Source organism: Penicillium waksmanii (genome assembly GCF_028829765.1).
Source record: "Penicillium waksmanii strain IBT 27052 chromosome Unknown utg000001l:1.0-4852451.0:1.0-4856178.0, whole genome shotgun sequence".
In the NCBI taxonomy this organism is placed as follows: Eukaryota; Fungi; Ascomycota; class Eurotiomycetes; order Eurotiales; family Aspergillaceae; genus Penicillium; species Penicillium waksmanii.
Genome location: NW_026643248.1, coordinates 833,193 through 855,313, shown reverse-complemented (window position 1 = coordinate 855,313; position 22,121 = coordinate 833,193). Strand labels below are relative to the sequence as shown.

At 48.6% G+C, this 22,121-nt stretch overlaps 6 protein-coding genes across 6 annotated transcripts; 5 read left to right on the top strand and 1 right to left on the bottom strand.

The window, feature by feature from the left end:
* Positions 1-1,194: 1,194 nt before the first annotated feature.
* On the top strand, positions 1,195-5,531 carry N7481_000300 (uncharacterized protein; the record flags this gene model as incomplete). The annotated part of the gene is made up of 2 exons (XM_057259519.1): positions 1,195-2,170; positions 2,239-5,531. 2 exons carry the CDS (start codon positions 1,195-1,197, stop codon positions 5,529-5,531), a joined length of 4,269 nt encoding a protein of 1,422 aa, XP_057127351.1.
* Positions 5,532-8,127: 2,596 nt separating this feature from the next.
* Positions 8,128-9,381, top strand: N7481_000299 (NAD(P)/FAD-dependent oxidoreductase; the record flags this gene model as incomplete). The annotated part of the gene is made up of 1 exon (XM_057259518.1): positions 8,128-9,381. The coding sequence occupies one exon, from the start codon at positions 8,128-8,130 to the stop codon at positions 9,379-9,381; it is 1,254 nt and encodes a 417-aa protein (XP_057127350.1).
* A 635-nt stretch (positions 9,382-10,016) lies between these two features.
* Positions 10,017-12,324, top strand: N7481_000298 (uncharacterized protein; the record flags this gene model as incomplete). Its single annotated transcript, XM_057259517.1, has 2 exons — positions 10,017-10,092; positions 10,145-12,324. 2 exons carry the CDS (start codon positions 10,017-10,019, stop codon positions 12,322-12,324), a joined length of 2,256 nt encoding a protein of 751 aa, XP_057127349.1.
* Positions 12,325-13,166: 842 nt separating this feature from the next.
* Positions 13,167-17,352, top strand: N7481_000297 (class I myosin myoA; the record flags this gene model as incomplete). Its single annotated transcript, XM_057259516.1, has 4 exons — positions 13,167-13,169; positions 13,273-13,576; positions 13,760-16,834; positions 16,925-17,352. The coding sequence occupies 4 exons, from the start codon at positions 13,167-13,169 to the stop codon at positions 17,350-17,352; spliced, it is 3,810 nt and encodes a 1,269-aa protein (XP_057127348.1).
* Positions 17,353-18,502: 1,150 nt separating this feature from the next.
* On the top strand, positions 18,503-19,197 carry N7481_000296 (uncharacterized protein; the record flags this gene model as incomplete). The annotated part of the gene is made up of 2 exons (XM_057259515.1): positions 18,503-18,997; positions 19,063-19,197. 2 exons carry the CDS (start codon positions 18,503-18,505, stop codon positions 19,195-19,197), a joined length of 630 nt encoding a protein of 209 aa, XP_057127347.1.
* A 661-nt stretch (positions 19,198-19,858) lies between these two features.
* N7481_000295 (WD40 repeat domain-containing protein) lies at positions 19,859-22,014 on the bottom strand (the record flags this gene model as incomplete). Its single annotated transcript, XM_057259514.1, has 2 exons — positions 19,859-21,199; positions 21,262-22,014. The coding sequence occupies 2 exons, from the start codon at positions 22,012-22,014 to the stop codon at positions 19,859-19,861; spliced, it is 2,094 nt and encodes a 697-aa protein (XP_057127346.1).
* Between the last annotated feature and the right edge of the window lie 107 nt (positions 22,015-22,121).

Here is a 22,121-nt window from a genome sequence, read left to right as displayed (position 1 = left end):
CTACTACTACTACTACTACTACTACTACTACTACTACTACTACTACTACTACTACTACTGCTGCTGCTGCTGCTGCTGCTGCTGATCATTCCGAGGCTGTGATTAACTATGCCACCCACAAGTGGGCCTTTTTCCCGAGGATCTCCTTTCGGTTCTATCAGAATGAGCTCCAGAGAGCTATTGAAATATGACGCCATCTCGAATAAACAATTAACTCATTTACAGCATCAGATAGGGAGTTTCAAGTAAGTAAAAGTGCCAACCTGAGATGGGGTAAATTACCACTATCTCAGTATCAGTGGGGTTTCAGCGCCTGCCCACATTGCCATGATATTTGTATGGTAAATCGAGGCATGTCAGAAAAAACTGTATTGTAACATTCAGCATAGATCTGATAGATCACATTTTCAACAGGATTGTGGGATAGACACTCTTTTGAACAATGAACTATTCGACTCTCGATAGGTGATGCCTAGTATGTGCCAATACGGATATCATCGAACTTGGAATTTAACAATTAAATAAAATGAATTCTAACTTAAAACATGTTAGATTCTGGATCCCCTATGACTGCAATAATATAAATGGAATGGCTCCTCTTCTCCCAAGTCCCCATTTTTTCCCATACTAAACATAACCCTAAATAATGGACCCGGTCAGAAAACAAATCTCTGATCAGATACAGTTATGCTAATGATCAAAAAAGGTTTAACTTGTCACTAATCCGAATACAGTTAGCTGTCGCCGAAATTATTACGTAACTTCAAAAGGTCCCCAACTTCGACACCTCTTTTGGCTCACCCAGAGATGTTGGAGAAGTTTCAATTGTAGATTCCGACTTGGGGGGGGGGGATCCTCTTTGACTTCCGTAACTGAGGCCAATTTCAATTTTCTGAGACCCATTGGGTGGCTCTAGTTCTAGTCATAGGTTGCCCCGTGGATGTGCGCACCCCACAGTTCTCGCCAATAAAATTCCATCTCTCACCGTCAGTTGCTGCGCCCCGTGTTGGACAGGAAAGCTGAACTCCTTGCGGCTGAAAATGATTTCTGTTTGCCTTTCCGTGCCCTCCCAAATTTCTTCTCAATGGCATATCACAGGTATTCTCTGAACATCAACAGACTTCGGCTTCCTTGTAATATTAAACATCTCCGAGAAAGCTTCACTTTTTATCTTGACTGTAATCGATCTCTAATATGGCCCACCCACCGCTCGAAACATTCCAAATCGGTTGGCTATGTGCCCTTCCGATCGAGGCTGCCGCAGCTATCCAGATGTTAGATGAAAAGTTCGGTCTTCTTGGAACCCAAGAAGCATCCGACCCAAATACCTACACTCTGGGCCGAATTTGGCAACATAATGTTGCGATCGCCTGCCTTCCTGCGGGGCAATATGGCAATACTTCGGCCACCACGGTCGCAAACAACATGGTCCGCACTTTTTCAAAATCTCTCCGCATTGGGTTGATGGTTGGTATTGGAGGAGGCATTCCATCTGCTGCGCATGATATACGACTTGGCGATGTTGTGATCAGTTGCCCAGAAGACACATCCGGGGGCGTTCTTCAGTATGACATGGGGAAAGTTGATGTGGGTGGAAAATTTGTTCGAACTGGGTCTTTGAACAGTCCACCCAGGTCAATTTTGACGGCAGCCAACTTAATGAGAGCTACCGAGCTTACAGATGATCCCCGATTTCCAGAATATATCGCGAGCGCAACCGAAAGAACACCACGAACTCGGAAAAGCTTTGGCCGACCTAAAGCACAGCAGGATCGACTGTTCAAGCTGGAGCATGTTCATCCGTTGACTGTAAATAGCTGCGATGGTTGCCCGGCAGAATGGGAACAGACAAGAAGTGAGCGCGAGAGTAGCGATCCACAAATGCACTACGGAATCATTGCATCTGGGAATGCTGTCATCAAACATGGATGGACTCGGGAGCAGCTAAGGCTGGAGACTGGGGCTCTGTGCTTTGAAATGGAGGCTGCTGGGTTGATGCTAGACTTTCCTTGTATAGTTATCCGAGGTATTTGTGATTACGCGGATTCACACAAGAACAAGCAGTGGCAAGGATATGCGGCATTGGCGGCCGCATCATACGCGAAAGAGCTGCTAAGTTATTTGCCAGAAGGCAGTGTATCGCGGGAAAATTTGATGGTTGATGTATGTAGTAAGTTGACTTAATTTCCACTGGTTATATCTCAATCTATATATATTCACTGACCTGATATTTCACAGAAGGTTTGAAGGAAGAAATAAAAGGCACCAACCAGCGTATTGACCGAGCATATGAACAACAAGAACAACACCATCATGAGCAGAGAACAAGAGCCTTGACGGATCAGCAGCAGCGCTGCCACCAAGCTTTCAAGATAGGAAATTACACGAATCAGAAAAATATCAACCCCGAACGAGCCGAAGGAACCTGTCAATGGGCTCTACAAAGTCCCGAGTACGTCCGTTGGCGGGAGAGCTGTGGAAATGAACTCCTCTGGGTGTCCGCCGATCCAGGCTGTGGGAAGTCTGTGCTAGCCAGATCAATTATCGATAATTTTTCGGAAGCCTCCAGTTTTTCAGTGACAATAATCTACTTTTTTTTCAAAGACAACGATGAACAGAACACTCTTTGTTCAGCACTATGCACTATTCTTCATCAGCTCTTCAGCCAGCGTCCCCATCTTCTACAACATGCATTGCCATCTTGGGAAAGGAACAGGGGGAAAATTCGACAAGAGGTTGACGAACTTTGGCGAATCTTTATAACGGCAACATCCGCTGATTCAACATCCAAGACCATTTGTATCTTCGATGCGCTTGACGAATGCCGTGAGATTGACCAAGGTCGGCTGATGGAGAAGCTCAAGCACTTTCGCCGTCAGTGGTCTCCATCAACACATACTAACTGGTTGAAATTCCTCGTAACCAGCCGTCCCTATAATCACATCAAGCATTGCTTTGAAGCGATTGCAGATTCATTCCCGCATATACACTTGAAAGGGGAGGAGGAAAATGATCAAATTCATGAGGAAATAGACCTGGTCGTAAAGATCAGAGTGGAAGAGCTGGCTAGAACGGCTCGATTGTCATCCAATATACGACAGCGACTTGAGCAACAGCTTCTTCAAATGGAACACCGCACGTACCTTTGGTTACACTTGGCTATGGATGACATCAAAAATACCTTCGAAAATAGCCTTCGGCCTGCCGAGGAATCAATTCGACTGATACCGGCATCTGTGAATGCGGCATATAACAAGATTCTCAGTCGAATTCCGTTTGAGCAAGTGGATACAGTGAGAAAGATCTTACAAATTGTTGTCGCAGCACGTCGTCCTTTGACAATAAGAGAAATGGCTATGGCATTGGGTATCGCCATCTGTCCACAATCGCGAACTGCAGCAGATGCTGAAATAGATCCTGTTCACTTGGATCAGAAACTACGACGGCTATGCGGCCTATTTGTGTTCACCAACAACTCCAAGATTTACCTGGTCCATCAGACAGCCAGAGAGTTTCTTATTAGAAATGAACTTTCCCACCCCCCAATTTCTGCATACTCTTGCAATCTCGAGGATACCGAGGAACAAATGGCTCAGATTTGTTTGCGGTATTTATCCATGGATGTTTTGGAAAACAATGAAGAGAAGACAAACGTTGATACTCAAAGTTTCTTGAACTATTCTGCGATATATTGGGCTGATCACGTACGAAGTATGTCTCAGACTGCGGACCGCGAGGTAGACGACCTGGTACTTCAATTGTACAACCCCACAGGACAACGATTTTCGCTTTGGTTTCCCATATTTTGGGAGGCAGTGATTCCATGTGAAGAAGCACCTGCAATGAATGCCATTCATCTCGCGGCATTCAATGGGCATGAGCAGGTACTTCGCTGCCTTTTTGCTAGAGAAAATGTCAATCTGAACCAAGCAGATAGTACGGGGATTTACCCGGTGATCTGGGCCTCCAAAAACGGACATGAAAAGGCTGTGCAAGTGTTGCTAGGGCACGGAGCGGATGTGAATGCTCAATCTGATCTCTTTGGTACCGCTTTACAGGCTGCTTGTTTCAGCGGGCACAGCAAGGTTGTACGGGTGTTGTTAGAGCACGGAGGTGATATCAATCCCCAGGGTGGACTTTTTGGCAACCCCCTACACGCTGCTTGCTCTAGGGGAGATGACAGGATTGTACAAGTGTTGATAGAGCACGGAGCTGATGTCAATACTCAGGGCGACGATGGCGGCTATGCTCTCCAGCGTGCCTGTTCTGGAGGACATGAAAATATTGTGCAAGGGTTGTTGGAGCATGGAGCTGATGTCAATGCTCAGGGTGGACACTATGGTAACGCTCTTCAGGCTGCTTGTTTTGGAGCACATGTGAAGGTTATACAAATGCTGTTGAGGCATGGAGCTGATGTGAATTCTCAGGCTGGAGACTGCGAAAATGCTTTTCAGACTGCTTGTTCCATAGGATTCGCTAGGGTCGTGCGAGTATTATTGGAGCATCGAGCTGGTCTTAGTATTCAGTGTGATGATTATGGAAATGCTCTTCAGGTTGCTTGTTCTGGAGGACATGACAAGGTTGTGCAAGTGCTATTGGAGCACGGAGCCAATGTCAATGCTGAGTATGAGGACTACGGCAATGCCTTACAAGCTGCTTGTCAGGAAGGACATGAAAAGATTGTGCGAATTTTGTTAGAGCACGGAGCTAATGCCAATACTCAGTATGGGGACTACGGCAGTGTCCTGCACATTGCTTGCTTGATGGGATTTGATAAAGTTGTGCAAGTGCTGTTGGAGCACGGAGCCGATGTCAATTCTGAGTGTGCGGACTACGGCAGTGTCCTGCATATTGCTTGCTCGATGGGATTCGATAAAGTTGTGCAAGTGCTGTTGGAGCACGGAGCCGATGTTAATTCTGAGTATGGGGACTACGGCAGTGTCCTAAGTACTGCATGTCAGAAAGGGCATGAAAAGATTGTGCGAGTTTTGCTAGAGCACGGAGCCGATGCTAATACTCAGTATGGGGACTACGGCAGTGTCCTGCACATTGCTTGCTCGATAGGATTCGATAAAGTTGTGCAAGTGCTGTTGGAGCACGGAGCCGATGTCAATTCTGAGTATGCGGACTACGGCAGTGTCCTGCACATTGCTTGCTCGATGGGATTCGATAAAGTTGTGCAAGTGCTGTTGGAGCACGGAGCCGATGTTAATTCTGAGTATGGGAACTACGGCAGTGTCCTAAGTACTGCATGTCAGAAAGGGCATGAAAGGATTGTGCGAGTTTTGCTAGAGCACGGAGCCGATGCTAATACTCAGTATGGGGACTACGGCAGTGTCCTGCACATTGCTTGCTCGATGGGATTCGATAAAGTTGTACAAGTGCTGTTGGAGCACGGAGCCAATGTCAATTCTGAGTATGAGGACTACGGCAGTGTTCTAAGTACTGCTTGTTCGATGGGATTCGATAAAGTTGTGCAAGTGCTGTTGGGCCACAGAGCCGATGTTAATACTGAGTGTGATGACTCGTAAGGGAATAGACTACAGCAATACCCTACAAGGTGCGTGTTAGGAAGGGTATGAAAAGATTGCGCAAATGCTGCTGGGAGGCTCCAATGAAGGTAAGAGGGGTAAATCAGACACTGTCTTGCGTGCTACAATGGTCGATGCCGTGCTGGACTTCGCTGAGGCGTCAGCGGTTTTGTAGTCATACACCACGAAGGCAGCTGAGCAATGGCAGCGGCAATTGGGCTACAAGGGGCTCTGTTGAGGCTCTCGGTTCGTTTTTAGGGTACTTATACATATTCGGATATTTTCTTAAACTTGTATTTTTAGCTGTGCCAGGATTCGTACGAAAAAAAAATATTGCGAACAAATCAGTGACCGATAAGCTTGAAACTAATCTTGGGAAGCTTATCTTATGAATGGGAGAAAACTGTCTTCATACCAATCAAACGGGGATTTGGGGCGGAAGAAGACGGGACCTTTGCCATGATGCGGGATCTAGTAATTAGGATAATATCTCTGAAAGGAGTAGGAATATGACATGATGAAGAATTGATGTACTGACTAATACTGAAAATGTCCAATAGATCTCAGAGGTCCCTATAATCAGACCATGGCGTGTTATGGCACCATACTAAAACCAAATTGGGTGGACGATGAATAAGCCTATCCCGAAGGGTCTTAGTGGTATTTGAACATTTCTTCAGTCTGTCAGATAGTAAAATTGGTTTCGAGTAGCCCTATATGTAACTACCGAGATATGTAGAATATACGATGTAGTTTGGTGAAACGGATCTGATAACCGTGATCCTGCTGAGATGTCTATCTTGAGGCCTTGTAGAGCGTCTTATCAGTACCTTTATCCTGTAGTGTATGTAAAACAAGGTTGTTGGAGGCGGCCGGGAAGCTCCGAGTGTAGATAATAAGGGATAGTAAGAAACTTGAAGACCGAAGTGGGAAAGGACCATCCCTATACATTATCAAGTGTTATTTTTACTCGGAAATCTCTGGGCCAGAGCAAAGCCACTTTTGACTTACTACAAGCTTACCTAGTGAAGCGGAAACAAGCGCTAGGGCTTAACTAATTTCATACATTGGCCACTTCTGCAACTGCGCTGAAATAGGAAACCAGCTAAGCGTTGGCCTACAGATAAACTAAGTACTGTAATGGGGAATTCCGCTCTCAACACCGGTATCCCATAGTCAGGTGATTGGGGCCTTAGTAACATGGCAGCCATATCGTTTCGGAAGAATAAGTAGCGTTCGTTCGATAGTATCAATAACAACATGCATGTTCCCCCTTATGAATTATTCTTTCTGTGGAGTCTATTGAGGCTGAGGTTGCGGTATCGGTATATCGCATGTCCATGAAGACTCGAATGTCTTATTAGTCGCATCTCGATAGCGTCACGCTTTGTCTACTACTCTCCTGCACTCTGCGAGTGTGGTGGTTTTGTCTTCTTGTGATCGACCCGTCTGCCAACGCAGACTGCCATTGAGCATTCCCATCTTACAGTACTTAAAATAATTTCTTTAATGCCTACATCTAAGCCGTCCCACATTTTGCAGGGCCAAATGTTGCGACCAGATCAATGCCCAGCAAGCTTGGGGCATTGAGGTGACAGCTTCTGGCCTCATAGGTAATAAACATCTTTCCCGCTAATATGATAGTCCGGTAATTTACAGTACAATGTCAAACCCAATGAGGCAGACATGGCTTCTTCTAAAAGTAGCTTAGTGTATCTTGACATTTAGGGTTCGGGAAATAATGAAAGAGTGTTGGGGGTGACACCGATTTCCGGAAATACTGTATGATTTGGATCAAGAGAGCGAATTAGCAGCGAATAAAACCGTCTGCATGTTTGGAGGAGGGAGTTAAGGCAATATTCGTCGTTGAGATAATCCGCTATGTATAGCACAAGCTCATTTGGCAAATCTAGCAGTTTCATCTTCAATCAAGTAACTGGCAGTAAGCCTGAGCCTGAGCCAGAGCTCGACACAATGATGGGGGCTGGATGGGTTGAAGAATTCGTGGAGCCGGGAAGCCGGCGGTGCCTGGTGTATTTGGAGCCGATACTGACCCTTCACGAGCCTCACAGGCTTTTCCTTTACCCCCAACTCTTCGCATTGACGTAGGGGTGGCCCCGGGAAAGCTAGTCACAACCATCCATCGCACTTAGGAAGGAATAAATGCCTGTGAGGGGCTGAGGAGTGTTCTCGAGCCTGGGCGGTGGAGCGACGTATCATGTTGATGTCGACTTGTTACTAGATTTTTTTTTTTAGTATTATTAATATATTTTCTCGCACTAAAATAATTGCAACTTGAATCACTCTGCAAGAAACATTTTGGAAGCTGATGAACAAAGCGATTGTCGTATATTTTGCTGTTTAGCTCCAACTTGAACCTTCACAATCAAGTAGGTGCTCGGATGAATTCGGCCGAATCACCTGCGAAAGCTCGGACAAACGACTGGCGGCTTTTGCTACTGTGGCAGTTCGTCCGCAGCTCGGCCCGAGTATACTTCATATATTAGATTGCCCCTAGACATTCCTATACAAATGGCCTCATGGATAAAAATCTCTCTATTTTTCTCAATAACTCGACCTTATCTTCATATTTCCAATGTCCCTCCAGACTTCCCCCAAAAAGAATATTTTGATTCTTGGCGGGTCCTACGGCGGCATCTCTACTGCGCATTACTTGCTCAAAAATGTTATCCCAAATTTATCCGGGGCAAGTCAATATGAGGTGATCTTGGTGAGTGCTTCGTCGCAGGCCTTGTGTCGTCAAGCTTGTCCTCGAGCTTTAATCTCAGATGATTTTTTCCCCCAAGAAAAGCTTTTCGTCGACATACCCCCAATGTTCAACCAATACCCCGATGATCGCTTTCGATTTCTCCACGGAACAGTCGCCGCTGTGAATCATACAAAAAGAGTGGCATCCATTAAATTGCCTTCCGGACAAAGGGAAGAAATTGAATATCATGTCCTTATTATTGCCACGGGGGCTTCTACTCCATCTCCAGCCCTCGGTCTCAACAATGATGTCCCGCAACTTCGCAGTAGCTGGGCTGCCATACGAAAAGCACTCCCTACCGCAAAAAGCATCGTGATAGCAGGCGGTGGCCCCGCGGGAGTAGAGACAGCTGGGGAGCTCGGAGAGTATTTGAATGGACTTCCTCGATGGGTTAGCTTGAGGTCGAACCCGCCCAAAGTTGACATTAAAATCGTTACTTCGACGCCGAACATTTTGCCAGTACTCCGTTCGGAAATCGCTCAAGCGGCTGAGAAATATTTGGCCAACGTTGGAGTGACTGTTATCAAGAATGTTCGGGTGAAGAAGGTCGAGCCCTTAAATTCAGACGAGGACAAGAACGACCAAATTGCGGCTCCTACGACGGTGACATTGGATAATGGACAAATCCTTGAAACAGACCTGTATATCCCTGCTACAGGCACCACACCCAATACCGGATTTCTTGACGAGATACTTCTTGCCCCGGACGGACGAGTTGAGACGAACAAGTCAACGTTGCGGGTCGAAAAAGCAGGAATGAGGGTGTACGCTATTGGTGACGCTGCGTCTTTTGCCCGCCCGACAGTGCATAGTATCTTCAAAGCAGTGCCAATTCTCTGTGCCAACATCAAGCGGGATCTGCTGCTCTCTGATGGAGCCACTGAAGCCGAAGCTGGCGAAGATTGCGTTTTCACGGAAGATACACGCGAGGCGCAGTTGGTGCCGATCGGCCGGTCCAAAGGTGTTGGAGCTGTGATGGGCTACAGGCTCCCAAGTTTCTTGATTTGGCTTATTAAGGGCCGTGACTATTTTTTGTGGACAACAGGGAAGTTATGGAGCGGCGAACAATGGACGAAATAGTTGGTCACTACTGGTTTTTCCAACTTTGATAGTAGTTTACTTATATCTGATCCTTTTGTGCATTCTTCCCTGGTACACCATTCATACTTTTGGGTGCGCCGAGGAATTTGAAACTAGAATAGAAGGCCTCCGACAAGAATTTCCATTCTGAATTCTAGAACACTGCTACAAATAGTGACGACGATAATAGCCTTGTAAACTTGTAGCTAGTAGTTAACCCTTAGGCATCATACCAGAGCATTCCTTAATTCAACAGGATCCCTTGTAGACTTCCCTATCTTCATCCATTAGCTACCATACTTTTGAAACTCCACCACATTCCAATTTGTTTTGAATTGAATAGTATACTGTTTCCCCATTGCACGATGTTGTAGTTAACTATCCTATGTTACGTCTGATTGGTAATCGTGATTTCCCGCCCCCACCCGCCCAAGGTGAGGCTTGAAGCCCGACTCGACTCCTTTGTGTCTGTCCCTCTGTCTTTATTCGAGCCCTGGAGCGGCTGTGCTGAGATCTATATTACTCTCTGCATTATTGAATACGTTTTCCATATCGAAGCGGTGGCATATATATGTCCGACTTGCCAAGGGTCACTGTCACTGATTCCCCGACTTCCCGGACCCCGGATCGTCATCATGTCCCAGAGATCTGCGATGAGCCCGACTGGGCGCAAAAACAAAGTACGAAAAGGAACTCATAGTTGCAGAGAATGTATGTTCGTTATGTATTCGATTTTTTGACTCGGTCGCTTATCATTTCCCAGGCCGGCGCCGCAAAGTACGTTGTCGATTTGCGAAGCCAGATGACATTGTTTGTGTTACCTGCACCGCTAGGGGAACCTCTTGCTATAGCCAGGAATCCATCAATCCCTCAGCTTCTCGCTTGCCTCAGAAACACCAGCAGGATGGCGAGGTGATGGATCGACTGCAAAGACTAGAGGCGGCTATGGAGAGCCTGATTGGGGAAATTCGACTGTCCAGGGAAACGAGCGGAATGCATTTTACCTCAACAACCGAGTTTGCAAACCGTTTGCCAGTGTCTTATAAGTCTCCAGCTATCAATGACATTTTAGTTGGCAGGACTGTGGAAGAAACACCCACGGCAGCCATTTTCAGTATCCGCGACATGCTAGATCAGCACTCTAGAGGCTCCTCGGCTTCCTATCAAAGATTGAACATCAACAAACTGACAACTAGCTTTCAAGACCGAAGACAGAAAGATGTTTGCAAAATATTATTCAGCCTTTTTCCATCCCAACAGGTCATGAGCGATCTGGTATCAGCAAGTCCCGGATCGAACTTTGTCTCAACCTTTTTCCACTCTCCGCATGAAATCTCGCAGGGGAATTTTCAGAAGCCAACGGACCTTGCTATACGACCCCAGGAAGACAGCAATCCTATAGTTCTCGCTAAACGCCTCCTTCAACTCATGATTTGCGTTCAACACCTCCAGCCCGGTTGCAATTCTTTGACCCTTGAAACTCGAGAGTCTCTCAAAAAGTCCGCCGAGAATGTGGTTTCCATAGTATCGGAAGTTGTTCATTCTACGGATGATACATGTGTTTCACTCCAGGGTTTGGAGTGTCTTCTGCTGCTGGCTATCTTCCAGCTCAATGCTGGCAATCTGCGACGTAGCTGGCTGACGGTTCGTCGAGCTCTGAACATCTCCCAGATCCTAGGTTTGGATAATGGGACTATTACAAGCCTCCAAAAATTCGATAAAAGGATGTCGCCAGAGGCCAATAACTCCCATCGGTGGCTCTGGCACCGCGTGACATTCTTTGATCGCTATCTGTCACTCCTCCTTGGTCTGCCGCCGGGAACCAAAGAAGACCCCTTTGCAAACCTCCCAGACTCGGAGCACTATACGCCCATGGATAGTCTCGAAAGAAACTACACTGTTCTTACTGGGTTCATTATTGAGAGAAATTCAATAAAGAGTAGCAACGAGGCATTCGCATCTACACAACTCATAGACTGCAAATTGGATGCGGCAGCTGAAGAGATGGGCACTGATTGGTGGGAGCCAACTCGCCTACACATGGCCGGCTCAACCTTCGAAAAGATCAGCAGCATCTCTAAGACCTTGCTGCAAATTCATCACTACACACTGAAGGTCTTTCTGCATTTACCACACTTATTCCAGCGAGAATCTGGTCTCAGATCTCATAACCCTCGCTTTAAATATAGCCGGGACATTTGCGCAACGGCCAGTCGCTCGATTTTGCGATTATTCATCCCATATCGCAACCTCAATTCATCGGCGACTGCCTGTCGGCATGTTGACCATAGCGCTCTAATCGGAGCCATGACCTTGCTGATGGCATATCTAGCGGACGAACCGCCCCACACCGAGGAAAGTCTTACGCCTACGACCCAGCGGCAAGAGGATAGCCGACTTTTGGAGAGTGTTCAAGCTAGGTTTCAAGTCCTTGCAAGGGAAAATGAGGATGCAATCTGCCACGAAGCGTCAGAGGTTATTAGTCGATTGATGCCTATCGTTACTTGGCCTGAAAAGAGCGCACTTGAAGGACATGGAGATCAGATCTCGCAAAATACTCCACCTGTCAAACTTGATGTGCCATATATCGGAGTCATTACGATTAAACCGTGGGTCCTTGATGCAACTAGGATAAATATTGAACGACCAGTGTCATCAAGCATACAGGGATGGGTTCCTGAACTGAATGTCACAAATGACGAAAATGAGCCGCAAGGGGCAGATTATTTCTCTACTCAGCAGATATCTGCTTTCCAGGATGTTCCGACTACGGCAACTTCAAGTTCTACACTGATCTCATTGAACGACGATCCCATAGTTACTACTGAATCATCGATGTTCCCGAACGTCGCTGCGGATATGATGGAGTGGTCGTTACAGGGGATTGATACAAACTTTTGGAATTTAGTTCAGGAGGGAATTGAGCCTGAGGTGTTTCTATAAGTACTACTAGTATATAAAATCTATTATTATTAGATTCGTGATATTTACTAGTACCTAGGTAGTACAACCTAAATGCAAAGCTAAATTTTAAAAAGACAAGATGTAGAACTGAGATAGATATTAAATGGAAGTCATAGAAATATAATTATTTAGTAAATTTTCAAGGTCTTTTATATATTCTATAGATTACCTTGGTAGTATGGAGTGAGCGATCAGGGTCCAGACTTCACGGGTGCTACGGGTGCTCGCTCTAGGGGACTTGCTAAAGCTGGGCTCGGTACCGTCATATTTTTTTTACTTCTTATATGTATGACCCTAACTGTCAGTCCGAACCGGGAATAGCCTTTGTCACAGGATATTAGGCAAAAACGAAAAAAGAAAGAAAACTTTGATTGAGCGGGCTTACGCAGTGCATGCCCAATGACGTCGGTGCTGCTATTCTTGTACGCACGCGCCACATTGCGGCTGTTGTCAGTACAGTACAGTACGAGTACTGAGTACCTGGGCAACTATAGAGATGGTATACTAGTATAGTAGTTACTCGTACTCGTGCTCATACTCTGTATGCCCAATCTATTACTCTGTAGTCCCGGTAGTCCCTGTACTCACTGCCCAACTGTATTTGCCCCTGAAAGGCAGCAGTCAAAGTGGAGTTGGAAAGTGGCGCAGTGATTTGCCCCATTTTGGTTTGGTTTCTGTTTGGTTGGTTTGATTTGTTGTCCGCCTTCCCGACACTCTGGACTTTGGACTGGACTCGGAGGCACCTACAGTATTCTCTCTCAATTCCTCAAGACTTCTGCTATATCTGATCCTGGGCAATACTCCCTGGATCATTTGGCAACATGGTGAGTCTCATTACCATAATCTGCCATTCACTTCCTCCCCTTCCTCCCCTTCTCCCCCATCCCCGCCAACCTGCGACTGCCGCTGACCCCGCGCTCCATCTAGGGTCAATCACGCCGTCCCCAAGGCGGGGAAAAGAAGAGTCGTTTTGGTCGCTCCAAAGCTGTCGCAGACGTCGGCGATGGCCGTCAATCGGGCAAGGGACAGGTCAAGAAGGCCGCTTTTGAGTCCTCCAAGAAGAAGGAGATTGGTGTCTCCGACTTGACTCTCCTCAGCAAGATCTCCAACGAGGCGATCAACGATAACCTGAAACTGCGATTCGAGCATGGCGAGATTTATGTAAGGGACCCCGTCTTCCACGCACGCGACACTCCCCACCCTCCCCCCCGGCGCTGCAAGACTCCCCAGGGTATATGCTAACGATGTCATTGGTAGACCTACATTGGACATGTATTGGTCTCCGTCAATCCCTTTCAAGACCGTAAGTCACCAGCGGACTTCTGATAGAATGCGCTCCTTCAGAGCTGTCTCATTCTCGCGCGCGCAAGGCGCCCCTATTACATCCTCACTAACCGATGATCTCTCCCTATAGTCGGCATTTACACCGATAAAGTACTAGACTCCTACCGCGGCAAGAACCGACTCGAAGTCCCTCCCCATGTATTCGGAGTCGCGGAATCGGCATACTATAACATGAAGTCCTACAAGGACAACCAGTGTGTCATTATCTCCGGTGAATCCGGTGCCGGAAAGACCGAAGCCGCCAAGCGCATTATGCAATATATTGCCAGTGTCTCGGGTGGCAGCGATTCATCAATTCAGCAGACCAAGGACATGGTGCTGGCCACAAACCCTCTGCTAGAATCCTTCGGTAACGCCAAAACCCTGCGCAACAACAACTCCTCCCGATTCGGAAAGTACCTGGAACTCGAGTTCAACACCAACGGCGAGCCGGTCGGTGCCAACATCACCAACTACCTGCTGGAAAAGACCCGTGTTGTTGGGCAGATTCAAAACGAGCGTAATTTCCACATCTTCTACCAATTCACCAAGGGTGCGCCGCAGAAGTACCGGGATACTTTCGGTGTGCAACAGCCGCAGTCCTACCTCTATACCAGCCGTTCCAAGTGTTACGATGTGCCCGGAATCGACGATGTTGCCGAGTTTAAGGATACCCTGGATGCGATGCGGGTGATCGGTATGACCGAGCCGGAGCAGGATAATGTCTTCCGCATGTTATCCGCAATTTTGTGGATTGGTAACATTCAATTCGCCGAGGACGACTCCGGAAATGCGACCATCTCAGATCAGTCGACTGTCGACTTTGTCGCTTACCTGCTAGAGGTGGACGCCGCCCAGGTGAACAAGGCTTTGACAATTCGTCTGATGGAGACTGCCCGAGGAGGGCGCAGAGGTTCCGTTTACGAGGTGCCACTGAACCGGACACAGGCATCGGCCGTGCGTGACGCTTTAGCCAAGGCCATCTACTTCAACCTCTTCGACTGGATCGTGGAGCGCATCAACCAATCTTTGACAGCTAGAGGAGCAATCAGCAACTCGATCGGTATTTTAGATATTTACGGATTCGAGATTTTCGAGAAGAACTCTTTCGAGCAACTGTGCATCAACTACGTCAACGAGAAGTTACAACAAATTTTTATCCAGTTGACCTTGAAGGCAGAGCAGGATGAATATGCCCGTGAGCAGATTAAGTGGACTCCGATCAAGTACTTCGACAACAAGGTCGTTTGTTCCTTGATCGAAGACAAGCGTCCTCCGGGTGTTTTCGCTGCTTTGAACGACGCCTGCGCCACTGCACACGCTGATTCCGGTGCTGCGGACAACACTTTTGTTGGTCGTCTCAACTTCCTTGGCCAAAACCCCAACTTCGAAGGTCGCCAGGGTCAATTCATCATCAAGCACTACGCTGGTGATGTCAGCTACGCAGTTGAGGGAATGACGGACAAGAACAAGGATCAATTGTTGAAGGATCTACTGAACTTGGCTGGATCTAGCGGTAACCAATTCGTGCATACCCTCTTCCCTAACCAGGTCAACCAGGATGACAAGCGTCGTCCGCCGACCGCCAGTGATAAGATCAAGGCCTCGGCCAATGACCTCGTCGCGACACTGATGAAGGCCCAGCCCTCTTATATCCGTACCATCAAGCCGAACGACAACAAGGCACCCAAGGAATATAATGAAGGAAACGTGCTGCACCAGATCAAGTATCTTGGTCTGCAGGAGAACGTTCGTATTCGTCGTGCCGGTTTTGCCTACCGTCAAACATTCGACAAGTTCGTTGAGCGATTCTATCTCCTTTCACCGAAGACCTCCTATGCCGGTGACTATACCTGGTCAGGCGATGTCGAGTCCGGCGCGAAGCAAATCTTGAAGGACACCCGAATTCCCGCGGAGGAGTACCAAATGGGTATCAGCAAGGTGTTTGTCAAGACACCCGAGACCCTCTTTGCACTGGAAGCCATGCGCGATCGCTACTGGCATAACATGGCCATTCGCATCCAACGTTCTTGGCGCAACTACCTCCGCTACCGCATCGAGTGTGCCATTCGTATTCAACGATTCTGGCGCCGCACGACCGGAGGCCTTGAGTTGATCAAGGTCCGTGATTCAGGCCACCAGGTCTTGCAGGGCCGCAAGGAGCGTCGGAGAATGAGTTTGCTCGGCTCGCGTCGTTTCCTCGGTGACTACCTTGGTGTGGGCAATAAGGGTGGACCCGGTGAGATGATTCGCAATGGCGCGAACATTAGCAGCTCCGACGACATCCTATTCTCCTGTCGTGCGGAAGTACTGGTTTCCAAGTTTGGCCGTTCCAGCAAGCTTGTGCCTCGTATTCTGGTTCTCACTGGCCGCCATGTGTACATTGTGGCTCAGAGCATTGTTAACAACCAACTTGTCATTGCATCCGAGCGAACTATCCCAGTTGGCGCTATCAAGGCCGTCAGCACCTCCAACCTGAAGGATGACTGGTTCTCGCTGGTTGTCGGTGCCCAGGAGCCCGATCCCCTTGTCACCTGTGTCTTCAAGACCGAATTCTTTACCCACCTGAACACCGCTCTTCGCGGCTCCTTGAACCTGAAGATTGGCGAGAGCATCGAATACAACAAGAAGCCAGGAAAGCTCGCCTATGTCAAGTCCGTCAAGGACCCCCAAGCTGGAGCCGTCGACAGCTACAAGAGTAGCACGATCCACACCAGCGCCGGTGAACCTCCCAGCTCCGTATCGAAGCCCACGCCGCGAGCGAAGCCCGTTGCTGCACGACCAATCACCAAGGGCCGACTTCTCCGTCAAGGAGGTCCCGGTGGAAATGCAGGAAAGCTTTCCAGTGCTGCTCGCAAAGCTCCCCCACCCGCGCAGCCTTTACCTGTATCGCATCAAACGACTTCCGTGCCAGTGGCCCCAACTCCAGTCGCCCAGTCTCGAGTCGTTCCTCAGCCAGCGGCCGTTGCTGCCGCGGCTGCTTCTCACATCCGCACCGATTCAAGCGGTTCCATGAAAGCTCCTCCTCCACCTCCACCCTCCGCACCTCCTGCTGCCTCGAGAAAGCCAACCGCCAAGGTCCTATACGACTTCAACAGCGACCGCGCGAACGAACTCTCCATCCGCACCGGCGAGATCGTACAAATCGTCTCGAAGGAAGGAAACGGTACGCATACCCCCTCCCCTCCTTTCCCCTCCCCTCCGTTCCACTCCCCTCCCCTCCCATTTACCGTATCCATTTCTAACATAATTACAGGCTGGTGGCTATGCATGAACACCACAACCTCAGCCCAAGGCTGGACACCAGAAGCATACCTAGAAGAACAAAAGTCCGCACCACCCCCCAAACCAACTCCACCCCCACCACCACCCACCGCGCCCCGCGCAACTCCCTCCCCCGTCCCCAACGGCGGCGTCGGCGCAGCAGCAGCAGCAGCAAAGACGAAGCCCGCACCACCTGCACCACCCGCAAAGCGGCCCACCGTGGCCGGCCGCAAACCAGCTCCACCCCCAGCTCCACGGGACAGTGCTGTGAGCATGAATTCTGGTGATTCGTCTGGTGCCAGTGGTCGTGGTACGCCGAATAGTACATCCAATGCTAGTTTGGCGGGTGGTCTTGCCGAGGCGCTTCGGGCGAGACAGAGTGCTATGCAGGGGAAGCACGATGATGATGATGAGTGGTAGGCAAGGCAAGGCAGCTGTTGATATTGCTGTTGCTCCTTCTGTTGCTGGTGCTGTTGGTGATGTGTGATTGTGATTGTCTACGTGTTCAAGGTGATGGAATTGTTTTTCTGCGCTTAGCGTTGGACCTTCTGTTCTGTTCTGTTCTATTCTGCTTTCTCCAGCTTCTCTTTTCTTCTTTCCCCTTTCCTCTTTTGTTTTCCTTTTTCTCTTGGACTGAGTTCCCCCCCCCCCCGTTTCAGCTATGTATTCACGAGAACCCCGGCATGTCTGCATGGCTCTTTTGGTTTTGATCTGCTTTTTCACGGTTCTTGATTATAGGTTTCATTACTGCTTGCTGGCGAGGTCATGGCATTGTATGGATGGATGGCATGGGCACTGGCATGGTGTGGTTCAACTTGATGTTCATACCGTAGAAAATTGTTGTTGAATATATACCGCTACAAGTGTTAGATTCAAGCTTTTTATATATTCAAGGTAGTACCCCTGGAAGATGATTTATGGGATTACCTTATCTAACATATGAGGTCAAGGTGAGAAATCATTGTAAGATTTCATCTTAAAATTGTCTATAGATTTTAGGCTTGCCATGTAGCACCTCATTCGCAAAGATCTCGTGACCACAATTCGATATCTCCCGTGCCAGACAAACGTTCAAGTTTCGTTCGACCAGTTTTTTTTTTTCATCTTTGAAATACTCAAAACCAATCTTATTATCTCTTTCTTTTCTCTGCCGTGTAAGCCCCAGTAGGAGCTCATATATCCGCTATTCCTCCACAGGTACAACGATCAGCTTCAAAAGTTACTCTATAATGGGGTATCAAAACTCAAGACTATCTATCGTACTAGTAACCACTACCATTAGGCTAGTGTAGCACTATTTTACCCAAAATATGTACTACTATTTTGCCACCAACGTGGCCGATCCACCGAAGTAAAACCGATCCATTCGATCTCCCATTGACTCCACAGCCCCGCCAAGTTCCAAAGAAGAGGGGAGTTACAGCCCACCTGGCCAGCTCAGCTCAGCTCAGCCCAGTCCAGTCCAAATAAATACCCCTCTTTTTTTGTTTGTCTTTCTACCTTCTTCCTACCTTCCTCCATCTATCCATCCACAACTCTGATATCCAATATCCCGTCTCCTATCACCACAATGTCCTACAACGACTACAACTCCGGCGGCAACTCCGGCGCCAGCGCCAACTACTATGACCAAAACGCCGACTTCCGCGACACACGCTACAACGGACCCCCCTCCTATTCCAACGAGAACCAACACGACGACTTCAGCAGCGCAGCCCACCACGCCTCGCAGGAGCACAGCAGTGAAGACCGATCCTTCTTCGACAGCGCACTCTCCTTCATCAAGGAGCGTAAGGGCGAGTATGCCGATACATCCAAGTACGAAGTTGACGAGGCGCATGCCATGAATGCCCACCAGGCTATGTATGGTGGTGGTGGTGATGAGCGCAGTCATGATTCGGGGACTGTGGGTGCGGGTGCGGCGATGCAGGCGCTTAAGATGTTTACTGGTGGTGGTGGTTCCGGGGGTGGTTCGGATGGGGGTATGGATAAGAATAAGTTGATGGGGTTGGCTATGGCGCAAGCCAGTAAGCTTTGGGATGAGAAGAATGCTAGTGGGAATGTGGTGAGTTGAATTGAAGTGGCCCTGTTCTATGTGAGAAGGGACGAGGTTGGCTAATAGTCCAATAGTCTGGCGATAAGCAGTCCGCGGTTAACTCTGCTGCTGAGATGGCGTTGAAGATGTACATGAAGGGTGGCAGTGGTGGTATTGGTGGAACTGGTGGTGCTGGTGGTCTGATGAGTTTGGCCAGCAAGTTCTTGTAAATGATGGATCTTGTCTAGGCGAGCTTACTTACGACGTGATGTGATGTGATTAGTCTAGTCTCGATACTGCTTGCACTGTGAGTAGTGTAGCTTGCTGCGTCCTCGGAATGTCAACCTGGATGTTATCAAATGGATGAATACAGATCAACCTCGCATATCGTATGATTTATTGATATGATAATGTAGATATGTAGAAAGCACTACGCACTAGTACTAGGTATAGCTTGTAGCTTTTTGCTACCTATAGCTATAATTAGCTCGAGCACGAAGCTACTAGTAAACCTACGCTAAAATAGTGCAGCCTAGTACTTCCCCCGATCTTCGATGCCCACTGGCAGTTTACTACTCCAGGGCTACTATCAGTACCATAGTGAATTAGGCATTCTACTCCAGATCCTAAGCAAGAATAGTACTAGTCAAGACATATCCATTCTTCGATATATGTGATACACTCTATGCAAAGTACATATAGCCAACAACACCAGAACCCAGGGTATCAAATGCCGCAAAAAAGGGAACAGGAAGAACGCAAGGACAGACGAGAAGAAAACAAAGAGGAAAGAAACGAAGGGAACTGCCGGCTCAAACTTCAATCTGATGGCAAATCAGACAGAGGAAACGCAGATGGGTCAGAGAAAACCACATCCCATCCCATCCCATCCTAAAGAACAAACAAATCATGTTCCTCATCACTAAAGTTCCTCAAAAACCTCAACCCACGCTCCCTCCTCCCCAAAACACACCTCCCATCCTCATCAAGCCCCTCCTCACCAACAAACTCATTCGCCAAATCCAATACCCCAAATTCCCTCCCCCACTCCCGCCGCTCAAACGACATAAACCCGCCAAAATGCGGATCGGTATTAGCAACCCACACTGTACCTCCATCAGGCGAGAAATCCGCCCCGCCAATCTCGCCGAAGAATTCATGCACTTGTCGAGACTGGTAGAGCTGCGCGTCGATGATGGATATTCGATCCGCTGGCTCAGCGCAGAGAAGTGTTCGTGGTCCACCGCCTACGGGGGAGAAATGTAATGATCGATACCCCGCGACGTCAGAGTCGATTGTTTCGAGAATTCGCCATGTGCGCGCGTCCCAGATGATGACTTTTTTGTCTTGGTTACTTGTAGCTATGTGGCGCATATCGGGGGACCAGGCGCAAGCGAAACCGAAATCTTCGTGCCCGCGCAAAGGGTGCACAGGTCTTCCGGTGTCGGCTTCAATGACCCAAGCATCGGGGGAATCACCAATGACGACGCGGAGACGGCTGTCCGGAGATGTGGCGGTGCAATTTATCGGGCGGGAGAGTTCTTGGTCGGAGAGGAAGGTGTTTGTTTCGCAGTCGAGGATTCGGAGGTGGCGGTCATTGGAGGAGAAGACGCAGATTGGAGAACTGCTGGTCCGATTTGGAACAATGTCCACATGGTTTGTGATGCCGTCGTTCGGGTTGGGCGTGACTAGGCCCTTGGCGCCGGATCCTGTGCCGTCGGAAGCTTGAAGGGCGTATTCGCCGCAGAAACCACCTGCAATGGTGAGACCGAGCGCGGTCTTCATACTAGAGATTTTGACCGGGCCTAGGAAGCCACTTTCTGGGTATGCTCGTGATAGGTCGATGAGGACTCGGTTCTCATCGAAGGATGGGGCCCACGAGTAGACTTTTGAGCGGCTGGCGAAGTTGATGGTATTGTAGGCAGGGACTGACATCAAGTTTCGCAGTTGGAAGTGTTCGATCGTTGCTTTGTGTGCGGTGTGCATTGACTTTTCTTGGAAGAACAATTCATCTTGGGGGAGATGGTTAAGGCGGCGGCTGTGAGAGTTTTTGGGGATATTGTGGTATGATGTGTACCATGCATCGCGAAGGGCGCGCGCCTCACTGGGTTTGACTTTCAAAGTTTCTGCCCAAGGAATTTGTTGAAGATCATATATGTCATCTTCATATGTATGCGGCCGGTACACATCACGGTGAGGAGTCCAGCTCATCAATTTCGATAGCGGGCGTAGCTGCGGGGGGGGATTCTGTGCTCCGAGTGGAACCCATGCGGAACAATATTGGTTTGGAGAACCCACCGCTGGATGAATTCATCAATAGTAAGGTTTCGTTCATGGGTTGTAGTGTGAATGATAGAGGGAGGATGGGCATCAAGCTCATCGACTCCCGGAAAAGGACCCATGGGTGGAGTGCCCGGCGCCTGAGGAATATCCACATCTTGAGTGTCATAGTTGATTGTGTGATAAAACTCGTCCAGGTCCACTTCATGCATACCAGGCTCCAGAGACCGCGTCTCATTTTCCTCGCGGTAATATTCCTCCTCGTCGGGGTAAAAGCGAAGGAAGTCTTCAAATTCATCGTCCGGGGTAGTCGACGGCGAGGTGTGGTCCTCGAATTCAGGATCGTAATTCATCACCATATCCTTCTCGATATCGCTCTCGTTCACAATTGTCGCGATGTTAGGCCATGTCGCAGTGCGCTCGATTAGGTCTTGCACAATCCCCTCCATGTCGATATCGGTATCGTCCTGCGAGAGTGGCGAGAGAGCATTCGATCCAGACAGCACGCTATTCCCGTCGGACGCTGGGGAAAAGGATAGTGGCGAAAAATTACTTTCAGGATTCGAAGGTGAGAGCACTTGGTCGCCAAGGGTTGCATGGGAGTTGTGGTGATGGTACAGTGGCATGGACCTGCCTGTCATCGCATGCACCACCTCCGACACTAAAAGAGAACTGCTCTCCTCATTCACGGCATGCGGGTATTGCGCGATGGCAGCGAGAGCCGCGACTCCCACATTGTGCAGCCTTTGATCCCCCTGGGACGCCATATCTGTATTTGTCGCTCGTGCATGTGAAAGTGTAGATGTGGGTGCAAGGTCTTGCGTCGTCGATGTAGCGCCGGCATTCTGCGGCGCGGGAGGTCTGTCCCCGTCCC